At 28.8% G+C, this 13,860-nt stretch overlaps 1 protein-coding gene across 1 annotated transcript; it reads left to right on the top strand.

Annotated features, from left to right (window-relative positions):
- The first annotated feature begins 4,836 nt into the window (after window positions 1-4,836).
- On the top strand, window positions 4,837-10,843 carry LOC107630591 (sucrose synthase). The gene is made up of 14 exons (XM_016333785.3): window positions 4,837-5,064; window positions 5,819-5,933; window positions 6,380-6,506; window positions 6,801-6,952; window positions 7,058-7,250; window positions 7,636-7,971; window positions 8,085-8,180; window positions 8,275-8,448; window positions 8,557-8,673; window positions 8,774-8,940; window positions 9,049-9,273; window positions 9,348-9,911; window positions 10,294-10,432; window positions 10,545-10,843. The coding sequence occupies exons 2-14, from the start codon at window positions 5,845-5,847 to the stop codon at window positions 10,572-10,574; spliced, it is 2,409 nt and encodes an 802-aa protein (XP_016189271.1). The 5' UTR covers window positions 4,837-5,064; window positions 5,819-5,844; the 3' UTR covers window positions 10,575-10,843.
- Window positions 10,844-13,860: the final 3,017 nt, after the last annotated feature.

The raw sequence follows: 13,860 nt of genomic DNA, 5'->3' as shown, positions 1-13,860 counted from the left end.
ATCTCTATTGAATTAATCATAAAGGTTAATAAAATATAATGGCATAAATTTTACCTAATTGTAGCAAGTATCTCCATTGAAAATATTTGTTAATTATTACCATGTATAATTAGTGTATAATTATTTATCATCTAAAAATTTCGTACCTCAGACATAGATTTTCTTCTGTTTATTATTTTTCATATCTAAAGGCTACTAACTACGATTCTATCAATAATATTCCCTATGGTAGATTATGTAATAAAAAAGTTTGAAAAATAAAGGCAAGAATTATAAGGTTATGGAAAGTCCCATCCAAATTTGAAAAGAACAAGACGACTTACATAGAAATGATTCTCATGGATGATAAGGTAAGTTGATTATTTTTCATGATTCTTTTAAGTGATGATAGGTCCATTTTATAAATATTTTTTTTTCATATTTTAAGTTTATTTGATAAGTAAACCCTTGCACGAATCAAAGACAGTGCAATTTTATAGATTTTATAAGTGCTAATAGTCTTTATATTTAATTTATTTTATAGTGTGATAATAGCCAATATATTTGTTGGTGGATTTGATTATTACTATATTATTTATGATCACATTCATTATATATATCTGATTTATTGAAGAAAGTAGATTATTAAAACCGATTCATAACTATTTTAGAGTTAATCCAATTAACACTAGATTAAAAAAAATCAAACAATGCATAACATATGACTTTTTTATTAATCAAATTATTATAATTCAAATTAATTTTAAAAAAATAATTTAAAATTATAATTTCAATCTTATCACGTGCATAGCACGGGTAATTACACTTGTATAATAGAAAAAATCAAAATAAAATAATACCTAATATATTAAAAAATAAAATCTCAAAATAACTTACCTAAAACAAACTAATTAATCATAAAATTTCTAACGATAAAAAATTTAAAATATTATTTTATTCTCAAAATTTAATTTGAATATTATAATTAATAGACTAATATAATTACTCCTTAATTGGAGTATATACATTTAATTATAATACTTTTAAAATTAAAAAATAAATTATTAATTAATAACATAATAATTTGAACAATAGAATATATGCATTTATTATTATTGACAATGAAATACTATTATTATTTTAAATAATTTAATTTTTAATTATTGATAGATTAAAAATATATCAAAATTATATGACACACTATCATATATATTATTAGCAGCATTTTTTACTAAATTACTTGGATATATATATATTACTAATAAAATAAACTCATAAATAATAAAAAATAAAATTAAAAATAAATAAATTAAGGGTTACATATCTAAATTAAATAGAATTAATTAATAAAATAAGATTAACTTTAAAATTCTTTTGAAATTAAACTAATCAAATTCTAATATTAATTATGTTATTTAAATAACATATGCTATTCAATTCTAGAACTTAGACACATATACATTAGAATAATTTTGATTATGACAACTAATGAAAATAGTTTGACCAGATTAAATATGTAAAATTCATGCAAATTTGGACTATCCTCTTGTTAAATAAGCTCCATCATTTAGTTATTCATATAATACGGCAAGGCAAGAATAATCCTATTTAGTTTAATGATAAATTTAACTTTTCTACGGAAAATAATTTCACCCACATTCTATTAGGTTAGTTATATATAGTATATAAGAAGATTCAATCATCTTTTAGCAAAATGAAGTTTACTTCTTCGATGTGTTGAACTTTTATATCCATATAATTAGCACCTGAATTAATGAAATAACTTTGAGATAAAATATGATGTATGCGAAGTATTGTAAATAATTGCGGTAAAAGATAATTATTTTGTAAGGACAAAAAAAAATTGAGTAAAAATACTCATGATATAATTTAAAGAATAAAAATAAAGTTGGCTTTATAAAAGAATAGCAAACTTTTAATTTATATCTTAAAAAGATCAATTTTGATAAAAAAAATACATTATTATTGTATAAAATAGTTAAAAAAAAAACAAAAGAATTTGGCTCTAGAATTTACACTTATGAACGTTAAATGAAACACTTTATATATAGTACTCATGGAGATATATGAAAGAATTATTGTAATTATTAAAAATAATATAATATAAAATATTATGATTATTGACAAATTTTATCATAATTAATTATTAAATACTAATAATATGATTAGTGACAAATTTTATAGGATTAGTGTGTATTTTTTAAAAAATAACAACTACTAAGAATCTAATTAATTTTTTTATCCAATATAATGATTCAATTATAAACTCTTAAATTATAAGAACCTAACTAAAAAATTAACAAATTATAGAAAATAATAGAATAATATTAAGCTAAAAAATTATTATTATATTTTATATATTTTGTTTCGCTGTGAAAATTTTTTGAATTTGTTACTGGATATTTGTACAAAAGTACAAAACTCTTCTATAATATTAGTTTATAGAAATTAAATTTATATTTTGTATAAAAAATTCAAATTTTAAAAGTAGATTAATTATTAATTAACAATTTAAAAGATAGTGAGTTGTTGCTTTAATTGATAAGCTTTTTGGCAACAAGCATAAACGAGAAACTCTCATGTTGTGCAGTGTATACATTCATTGGGAGAAAAGTATGTATCAGATAAATCTCTTCATGGTATCGCCATGGAATATTCAGGGTAATTTGGGCAAGTTTTGATTCATATTTTTAATGTCTTCATAATATTATTTATTCTTCATTTTGATGGATATTGTCTTACGCATCAAGAAAATTATCTTGAATTTATTTGCTATACAATAATATGTTGAAAATAGGTAACGTTTATGTGTATACGTATTTGGCGAAGATCTATAATCTTATTTCTTTTTCCATGCATATAAATATAGGCTTTTAGATACCAATGCCTTATTATGAAAGGATTCTATGCGAAAAATGAAAAAAAATTATGCCCTTATCTAATTAATACGAAAATATTTGATAACAAGAGAAACTAATTAAAAATAGTTAAAATTTATTTTATTAATATTTATTAATTATTATAAAAATTAATAAATATTAAATAAAATAAATTTTAGTTATTTTTTATTTCTTTAATATTATCATAATTAATAATACAATAATATTTGAGAGATAAAAAAACAGTTAAAACAATCTAAATTTATTTTATTTAATATTTATTAATTGTTTAACAAATATTAAATAAGATAAATTTAAACTATTTTTTTTGTCTCTCTAATAATAATAATAATAATAATAATAATAATAATAATAATAATAAAAAACAGATGTAGTAATTATTGTTTCATCATTTTTTTTCTTTAATAAATTGAAGCAGTAAGAGAAAATATACATTAAAACTCCTTCGTAATATATAGAAATAGAATCCTGTCATAAAAATAATAATAAATAATAATAAATCCTTATCTAAAAATCAATGCGCAAATAAACGTATAAAGAATGAGAAAGTATAAAGAGAACAATTACATTCCATATATTATGATAATCTAGAAGGTATGATGTGCCCACAGCCCGGATAGAAACGAACAGACGTGGTAGACAAGAAAAATGCATGTTATCCGATCCGCTCAAAAAATGAGAAAAACCCATGTAGGGCTATGTCTTTTTTCCTTTTCTGTCGACTAATTTAAGAAGATTTTTATGCAGAAATTTTGATACTCCAGTCAAATTAAATTAAGGTCTAACTAAATAATCAATTTTTAGTTAAACAAAAAAGAGATAAAAGAATAATAAAAGTAGTTAAATGTTAGATTAAACATAGTTATTTTTTTTAAAAATAATATTAAAAAATTAATAGTATAGTAATTAATTTCAGCTAATATTATCATAAATTATCAAACAAGTCCAGTATAAAACTTATTTTTGATGATTTTTTTTTTTGTCGAATTCCAAATTTTGGATTTTTTTTAATTGAATTTTAGATACTTTTTTAAGAGTTAATTTTTTTTTTTTGATGTTGAATATTGTGTGATATTAATGGTATAACGACAAATTTATTACTTAGAGAGATGTAAGAGTAAGTACATACTCTCACTATAATTTAAATTTTTTTAGTAATATATAATAATAATATTTATTTGTTCTCACTAAACATTTATGTTTGATCTCATTATATTAAATTATTATAAAAATTATTTTATTAAATTTAAAATTTTATTTATACATAAAATTATTGTGTTAAATTAATCTCAAATTAAATACAATTATTTTATTAAACTTATTTTTTTATTAAATTATATGCATTAACATTTGTTTATATTAACAATGAAAAGATTACGTAATTTTTAAAAAAATATAAAATCTAAAAGAATAAAATTTTAAATTATATACTATTATTTAAATTATTATTTAAATTTATTAGTTAAATAATTTAAAAATTATCATATTTTATAATAATAAAATATAATTAGAGATAAACTATTTTTTTTGTCTTCCTGTTTAATTTTATTCCTAATATTATTTATTTGTATTAAAACTATTTTACGTATTTTGATATTTTTATTTTTGTCCATAAAATTTTAGATAAAATTAATGTTCAAGGATAATTTTAATATAAATTAAAAATTTTAAGATAAAACTAAATCAAATTAAATATAAAAAAATATTTTTAAAAGAATTATAAATATTAAAAATAAAAATATACTTTATGTTATATATTTATGTTTTGTCTCCACTAGTAAACTTTTTTGGATTCTTTATTGTTCGCAAGACTTTCTCTTTTTTTTAACTAATATATTTATTAATATTTATTTAAGCAATATAACTAAAATACTATAACTTTTTTTTCTATGATAATACAGTAAATAAATTAAATAGAATATGATACTGCGGGCTTCGTGAAGAACGTAAATTTTGACGTTGTGCATTTACAAAATTACCCACAGAGAGAGAGAGAGTAAAGTTTGTTGCATGTATTTTTCTTCTCCTGTAAAGTGTCTCCGGTATTCCCCTTTGGCGCTCCTTGTCTATAAATTAACGCATCCACCACCTCTCTTTCCATTCATTCATTCCGTTCTTCTCCTTCACCCCTTCCTTTTTTACGTTCATTCTCTTTTCTCCATTGGTATTCTTTCTTTCTTTCTTTGTCTTTTTTTCTTTCTTCTTTCCTTTATGTTCTTAGCTTATTATTCTGAAAGATCTACCTCTTTCAGCAAACTCATCATTGTGCTGTAATTACCACTAACCACTGGATCAGACATTTTCTGACACGATCCTTGTTCTATAGATATAGATACAGTTCTATGTTTTTTTTTCCATGAGAGAGAGCTTAGAGACTTGGTTCACTGTGCTTAGAAAGTGAAACTCCCCTACTTTGTTCCTCAGATTAGGTTCTGTGTGGTTGTCTTTTTGCTCAAATTTTGATGCTAAAGAAAGTTCCAGTGTTTCACATTCCAAATGAGGAACTTTTCTGTGTTAAAACAAGATCAAATAAGATGGATTTCTTTTTGCTTATTTGTTTGTTGTCTTTCTTTTAGTAATCTAATTAATGAAAATATTATTTAAACGAAAGAAAATGATGGTAATGGTGGAAAAATGAAACCGCATCTTGACTTTATTCCCTATTGCACAGAGATCTTACAGGACCTGCATTTAATATTTAGTACTTTTTGTTTTAATATATTTTATTTGGGAAATGGTGGTTGGTGAAGGTTGGCCGGTCTTGAAATCCAATCTAGTGTTTCTGGAATTTTCTTTACAAATTTTCAATATTTGTTTTTTGGTTTTGACTTTTGGTGACCCTCCTTATCCTTTAAAAAAAAATTGGAGAAAAAAGTCTGATCAGTTTCTTCTCATGCTGCTTTTTTTCTTTGTTGCAGTTGGTTGAAGTTTTTCGTTTGGGGCCATGGCTTTGACTCGCTCTCACTCTCTCAAGGAGAGGCTCGATGAGACTCTTGCTGGACAGAGGAATGAGATTTTGGCCCTTCTTGCTAGGTAGGTAGCCATTTTTTTTAATTCTTATTTTGTTTATTTATTTACGAGTAAATATATAGTATCCAACTCAGTTTGTATATTTAGTTTTTAACACATTTTTATTACTTCAAAATTTTCGGAAAATTATTTTGATTAGATAAATTGTTTTTTCCATCACTTTTAATAAAATTTTTAATTTGTCTGTAAAATAAATAAATTACTCATAAATTTTATTATTAAATAATTAGATTTTCAAAAAAACATTATTGCAAAACAGTGACACGAGTAATTTTTGAAAATTTTTTGAATAATAAAGTTAAATTTGTTAGAGAACTAAAGTATTTAATCCGTGAAATTAATCGGCACCAATTTGATGTTTAGTCTTTATTTATTTGTTCTTATGAATTTGATATTTTAATGTACAAGGATGTGAACGTAAGTAACACTATTTTTTTGGTGTTAAAAAGGATCGAGGCTAAGGGCAAGGGAATCCTGCAGCATCACCAGGTCATTGCTGAGTTTGAAGAAATCCCTGAAGAGAAGAGGCAGAAGCTATATGATGGTGCCTTTGGAGAAGTTCTGAGATCTACTCAGGTAATTCTTTTATTTATTTATTTGGGAACAATGATATTTGTAGTGTACTCGTTTATTGAATTTAAGCCTGAAAAAAACTGTATTTACGTGTGGGGACTACAATTCAGCTGATTCTGCTATTGGAGTAGCAGCTGACAAGAAATAAAGTAGAAATTAGTGGTTGCATGTAAAAGTTCTGCCACATTTTCCTCTTAGTTTCATTTTAGATTTTGCTTTATATTAAAGTTTGTTTGGTGGGGTTTGTTGAACTTTGTGTCATTTCATTTGGTTGTTTCTGTTTGTTGTGTCTTGCAGGAAGCCATAGTGCTGCCACCATTTGTTGCTTTGGCAGTTCGTCCAAGGCCTGGTGTTTGGGAGTACCTGCGCGTGAATGTGCACGCGCTTGTTGTTGATGAGTTGCGTCCTGCTGAGTACCTCAAGTTCAAGGAAGAGCTTGTTGATGGCAGGTAATAAACTAAAGGTTTTTGAGTTTCAAATGCTTAGTGTTCTCTCTTTCGTTTGTTGTGTTAAGACAAGTCCACAATTTTTTTTTTTGGTTTGTGTTGATGTAGTTCCAACGGCAACTTTGTGCTTGAGTTGGACTTTGAGCCTTTTAACGCATCCTTCCCCCGCCCAACACTTAACAAGTCAATTGGGAATGGCGTTGAGTTCCTTAACCGCCACCTTTCCGCTAAGCTTTTCCATGGCAAGGAGAGCATGCAGCCATTGTTGGAGTTCCTAAGGCTTCATAGTTACAATGGAAAGGTATGCTCTGTGCACTTCTGGCAGTAAATTCACAAATTTTCGAACAATAAAAGATGATTGGCACAGTTGGTAAAGCAATGACCTTGTATCCTAAAAGATGCGAGTTTGATTCCCTTTGCTGAAGTGATGATCACTTAGGTGGGTGGGGGCAGTGATCTGTAACTACCTCTGGAACCAGTCATAGATGGCAGAGGCATATACCTTGGCCTTATTGTTCATGAGAAAAACGAATAATAGACGTTTTGTTTTAAGTAACAATTAACAGTAATTGACATAAGAGGCTTGTCTAATAACTGAATTTGAAGTGCAAATTTACTAGTTATGAGGCATTACTGGTTTTGTAGGTATATTATTGGATTTACCAATAAAGTCTTGTTGTTTGCAGACTATGATGTTGAATGACAGGATTCAAAACCTGAATTCTCTTCAACATGTTCTGAGAAAGGCAGAGGACTATCTGGTTACACTTGCTCCCGAAACACCCTACTCAGTATTCGAGCACAAATTCCAGGAGATAGGTTTGGAGAGAGGGTGGGGTGACACCGCCGAGCGTGTCCTCGAGATGATCCAGCTTCTCCTGGATCTCCTCGAGGCACCTGACCCTTGTACCCTGGAGACATTCCTTGGAAGGATCCCTATGGTCTTCAATGTGGTGATCCTTTCTCCCCATGGTTACTTTGCTCAAGACAATGTCTTGGGATACCCTGATACTGGTGGCCAGGTTAGTTGAGAACTCCAGATCACATCATAAAATTTGTAATTCTATTTTTCGTGTTAACATTTTACTCCTCAATAATGTTAATTGGCATAAACTGTTCTTGATTCTATAATCAGGTTGTTTACATCTTGGATCAAGTTCGTGCATTGGAGAATGAGATGCTCAACCGCATCAAGAAACAAGGCTTGGACATCACCCCTCGCATTCTCATTGTATCTCCCTATTCCAGATGTAAATATTTAGCTGACTTATATATAGTGAATTGAATTTCACTAACTTGAGCCTGTGATTGCTTTTAAAATGCAGCTCACCCGGCTTCTCCCTGATGCTGTTGGAACTACTTGCGGCCAACGGCTTGAGAAGGTATTCGGCACTGAGCATTGCCACATTCTTCGAGTTCCCTTTAGAACAGAGAAAGGAATTGTTCGCAAATGGATCTCAAGATTCGAAGTCTGGCCCTACCTAGAAACTTACACTGAGGTGATTTTTTTTAGTTTATTCATCATAATTGGCACATAATTAGAACATCTTGATGGTTTTCAAATTTAATTAACATTCAGATTTGATACAATTTTTCTTTTTAACTAGGATGCTGCTCATGAACTTGCCAAAGAGTTGAAAGGCAAGCCAGATCTGATTGTTGGAAACTACAGTGATGGAAACATTGTTGCCTCTCTGTTAGCACACAAATTGGGTGTAACTCAGGTTAGTTTGCATTGAAGTTCAGCACCTTGTTCATTCCTTTACACTTTCTTTACCCAAAGGCCTAAATCTTTTCTCCCTTTCTTTTTAACCCCTGTTTTAGTGTACCATTGCTCATGCACTTGAGAAGACCAAATATCCAGAATCTGACATTTACTGGAAGAAATTTGATGACAAATATCACTTCTCATGCCAATTCACAGCTGATCTTTTTGCAATGAACCACACAGATTTCATCATCACCAGTACCTTCCAAGAAATTGCTGGAAGGTGAGATAGATACCTCAGATATACATCCCTTTATAGTTTATATTCTATGTTTGTTTATCTCATTACTCAACTGAATTAATTCTTTGTTATTTCTATGTAACTCTACAGCAAGGACACTGTTGGACAATATGAGAGCCACACTCACTTCACCCTTCCTGGACTCTACCGTGTTGTCCACGGCATTGATGTCTTCGATCCAAAGTTTAACATTGTCTCTCCTGGTGCCGACATGAGCATTTACTTCCCATACACTGAAACCGAGCGCAGGTTGACATCCTTCCACCCGGAGATTGAAGAGCTACTGTATAGCAATGTAGAGAACGAGGAGCACATGTTAGTTTCCATTCTTTTATTGTCTTCCTTAGTTATGCTTCTTTAATTTTGCTAATGTGATGCCATGGAAACAGATGTGTACTGAAGGATCGTACCAAGCCAATTATCTTCACCATGGCGAGGTTGGACCGTGTGAAGAACATCACAGGACTTGTTGAGTGGTATGGCAAGAACGCCCGCCTTAGGGAGCTCGTGAACCTTGTCGTGGTAGCCGGAGACAGGCGGAAGGAGTCCAAGGACTTGGAAGAGAAAGCTGAGATGAAGAAGATGTATGGCCTCATTGAGACTTACAAGCTAAACGGCCAATTCAGGTGGATCTCCTCACAAATGAACAGAGTGAGGAATGGAGAGCTTTACCGTGTGATCTGCGACACCAAAGGTGCGTTCGTGCAGCCTGCGATCTACGAAGCGTTCGGTCTGACAGTTGTTGAGGCCATGACTTGTGGATTGCCAACATTTGCAACTTGCAATGGTGGTCCTGCTGAGATCATTGTCAATGGAAAATCTGGCTACCATATTGATCCTTACCATGGTGATCGTGCTGCTGAGATTCTTGTTGATTTCTTCGAGAAGAGCAAGGCTGATCCATCTCACTGGGACAAGATCTCTCAGGGTGGTCTCAAGCGTATTCATGAGAAGTAAGCAATCTTTTTTTTTTAATTTAAAAGAATTGCACTAAATTTTCATCAAGCTAGGCTGCTTATATACACTTTTTTGGATTGGTCATTTTCCATATCATACATCAACATGGAATGTTTGTGGACTGGGCTGTCTTTTCATCATTGGTCTTTAGTATCAAAGTAATGAGCTAGTCAACACAAGATTAATGGTTGAAATTTGGTGTATAAACTTTGACACCAAATCAATGGTTTTAAGGATCATTATTAATTATCGCACCATTTTACTACTTGAAATTTCACTTGGAACTATAGTAGACCATCTAATTTTGGGAAACGTTTTAATGTGTAGTTGCGTGACTAAGCTCAATTCTCCTCTTCTTTTGCATTGCCTTGTTCACAGGTATACGTGGCAAATTTACTCCGACCGCCTGCTGACTCTCACTGGAGTCTACGGCTTCTGGAAGCATGTGACCAACCTTGACCGCCGCGAGAGCAAGCGTTACCTTGAGATGTTCTATGCCCTCAAATACCGCATGCTGGTATGCATAACTCTCTTCTCTTGTAACATTGTTCAATGGCTTCCTTCATTTATGTGTTCATTTTTTATTTTTGATGTTTAGCTAATAAGATATCTTGTTCTTGTTACCTCAGGCTGAGTCTGTGCCCCTTGCTGTCGAGTAAAATCAAGTCAAGCGAAGATTGAGGAGCTTCACATATGGTGAAATCGGCTTTTTCTCTTCTGGAGTCTTGTGGAGTTGATATATATATATTTCAATTATTTTGAGATTGTATTTGATTAGGTTTTGGTATTATAAGAAAAGCTTAAAAAAGTGTTTTTTATTTTTATTATTATTATTATTATGTATTATTGGATGTTTTGAAATCTTTAAATTTGGGGTCTACCCCATCATTTCAATTCTAAGCATTGTCCTCTCCACTTATTTGGTTCACATTTTCCCTTCTTGGACCTTGTACATAGTTGCTTTTATCTTTCTAACTTCAAAACGTAATAGCTAAACTAGTATTGATTTAGAATGTCTCGTGTTTATAATACATTCCAAATAATACCACACTCAGGAAGGAAAAATAAGAGAAAGGGATTTAGTTTCTGACTCATTCAAATGAAATAATGATCTGGTCCTTATCATAAACAATGTGAGACTGATTAATCCTTAAAATCGGAAAGACTAAACATGCTTTTTCTTATTTTATTTATTCTTTTCCATGGTTTTTTTGGTCGGGTAAAGTTAAGAGGCTGGATTGTAATTTTATTTGGTTAGGTAAGAGAGTTTGAAAATTCTTAGGACTAATTTGTTATTTTACTTAAAAAAAAGTTTAACTAATGTGTATTAAGAGTACACAACGTTGAAGTTATTAATTAAAAAATATAAAGGATACAAAATTTAAATTTTTAATTTATTTATTGTGTATTTATTAAAATAAAAAAATTTATCCACAATAATCTTAATATATATATAAAAATATATAAAATAAGAATACATATTAATATTACCTAAATGTAAAAAAAGTATGTCTAAAATGAGCACAACAATTATGTGCTTATTGAATGTGTCATATTTATATAGACCATTAGATTTTATTAGATGAAAATTAAAGGCTAATATAAAAGAAGAGTATTGATGAATTCTAATAAATACAGAATATCCTATTACATAAATAAATACTTTAAATGACAATATTTTAATACACAATATTTTAAATGGCAATAGAATCTTTTATTTTTAAATAATTAAATATAAAATATATAAATACAAAATATATGAGTATTTTTTATTCATTAAGATTTATTATTATACAAGAATTTTTATAATATTAAAAAATTATATTAAAATAATATTTTAAACTGTAACATAAAAATATAAAATAATTGAAATTTTATTTTATATTACTTGATAAATAATTAGATTATTATATTTAAAATTTATTAATTAACTATTTTTGTTAATAATATTATTATATCATATAATATTTCATCAAAATATCTTAAAAATATAATTTATTTAAAATATTATATATAATAGATGAAAATATTAACTTTTTTCATTTTTTTCAATTTTTTTAAAAAAAACGAAATACATAAGAAAATTCTAAATACATGCCTATCACATTATATATTTATTTATATTAATAAGACCTAAACTAATCAAACTTACGTAATTAAAAATATAAAACATAAATACAAAAAATATAAATATTCTTTATTTATTGAAATTAATTATTATACAAAAAAATTTCTATGATAATTACAAAATTATATTAAAATAATATTTTAAACTACAACATAAAAATATAAAATAATTAAATTTTATTTTATATTATTTGATAAATAATTAGATTATTATATTCAATACTTATTAACTAACTATTTTTGTTAAAAATATTATTATATAATATAATTTTTTATCAAATATTTATCAAAATATAGTTTATTTAAAATATTATATATTTATACATGAAAATATTTTTTTATTTTTTTTTTAGAAAAACTGAATAAATAATGTATCAACTACGTATATGTACTATATGTGTGTATTTAATAGTGACTGATGTAACACCCTACCACATAAAACTTTACACCTAGGATGTAAAACAAAGGTGGCGATGCGCTACGACCTCTAAGAATAATATATATATATATAGTTGAAAAGAGTTTATATCTAGGAAACTTTTGAAGGAAAGTTAAACAAAAGCGTTAAATAAAAAAAGCGCATCATTTACGTAAGCGATAAACGTAAACCGGATAGGATAAGAGTAAAGCAAACATAAATACATAAAAGAAGAGTTCTAAAATACAGAAAACAAAGCTTCTGACCTGGTTCGAAGTTAAAACCGGGCAAAGCGTATAAACATATATACATATATACATGAGAATCTCAAAATGACCCAAAATACTGTTTACAGAACCTGTTTCTCCGAATCAACCTCTAAGAGGGATAAAACATAATATATACAATGGAGATATAAAGTATCTACATATATATATCGAAAACCAAAATAGAATCCCCAAAAAGCTAGAATCCTTCGCTTCAGAAACTTTCAGAATGCCTCAGCGAGGTGCCTCATGTTCTGCATCTGAAAACTACAAACTATGTATGAGGTGAGAACCAGAGGTTCTCAGCATGGTAACGGTGCCCACATAACTAACATATAATATCCTGGGAAAGCCGAAGGCGATCTTAGAAATTTCTACAAAAGATTCAAACTTAAAACTCAAGTTTAAGACCATAAAATAAGGCGAGGTATCTAAATTTAAGGATTCCTGGTTTTTATCATAGTTCTAACCTAAGTCCCTAAGTTCACCGCCTTTCTTCTAACCCTCCGAAATACCGGTGCACAGACAAACAATGCATACAAAGAAAACACAAGTAGTTTATAGTTACAGCAAACAGAACATATAGTAGTTAGGCATGAATATCAGTTACGCAAACCCACGAATACAAAACCAAATAAGACACATAAATGCATATGATGCATGCCTTTTTTACTGGCCGTGAGCTCACCTGTCGATTACTTTGCCAGAACCCGACACACCTGGTAGCTAACTCGATTATTGTCTCTCTCAGATATGCCTCCACACTCTTGGGATATAGTACCGTCACACTCTTGGGATATAGTTCCCGTCATACTCATGGGATATAGTGCCTATCGCATTACCCGAGATAAAGTATTCCTACACTCTTGGGATATAGCGCCCGCCACGCTTTTGGGATATAGTGCCTGTCACACTCATGGGATATAGTGCTCGACACACTTCCCAGGATAAGGTGCTCCCACACTCTTGGGATGATATAGCACCCGCTATGTTCTCGGGATATAGTGCCCATCACACTCATGGGATATAGTGCCCGACACACCTTACAATAGAGAGAAAAGTTACACATACTCATCACTAATCACCTCATTTATCATTATCCAATCAAGTTCACATAATCATTATCAGCCATAA

This window comes from Arachis ipaensis, chromosome B3 (genome assembly GCF_059453495.1).
Source record: "Arachis ipaensis isolate K30076 ecotype BB chromosome B3, ASM5945349v1, whole genome shotgun sequence".
In the NCBI taxonomy this organism is placed as follows: Eukaryota; Viridiplantae; Streptophyta; class Magnoliopsida; order Fabales; family Fabaceae; genus Arachis; species Arachis ipaensis.
Note: the sequence above shows the minus strand (reverse complement) of the source record. Positions and strands in the feature narration are given on the sequence as shown.

What these genes read in the sequence shown, in the direction of transcription:
- LOC107630591 (XM_016333785.3), top strand. Translation starts at nt 5,845, where the DNA reads ATGGCTTTGACTCGCTCTCACTCTCTCAAGGAGAGGCTCGATGAGACT. An exon ending in GAAGAGCTTGTTGATGGCAG is followed by an intron (nt 6,953 to 7,057) that starts GTAATAAACTAA and finishes GTGTTGATGTAG; the next exon opens with TTCCAACGGCAACTTTGTGC. An exon ending in ACAAATTGGGTGTAACTCAG is followed by an intron (nt 8,674 to 8,773) that starts GTTAGTTTGCAT and finishes CCCCTGTTTTAG; the next exon opens with TGTACCATTGCTCATGCACT.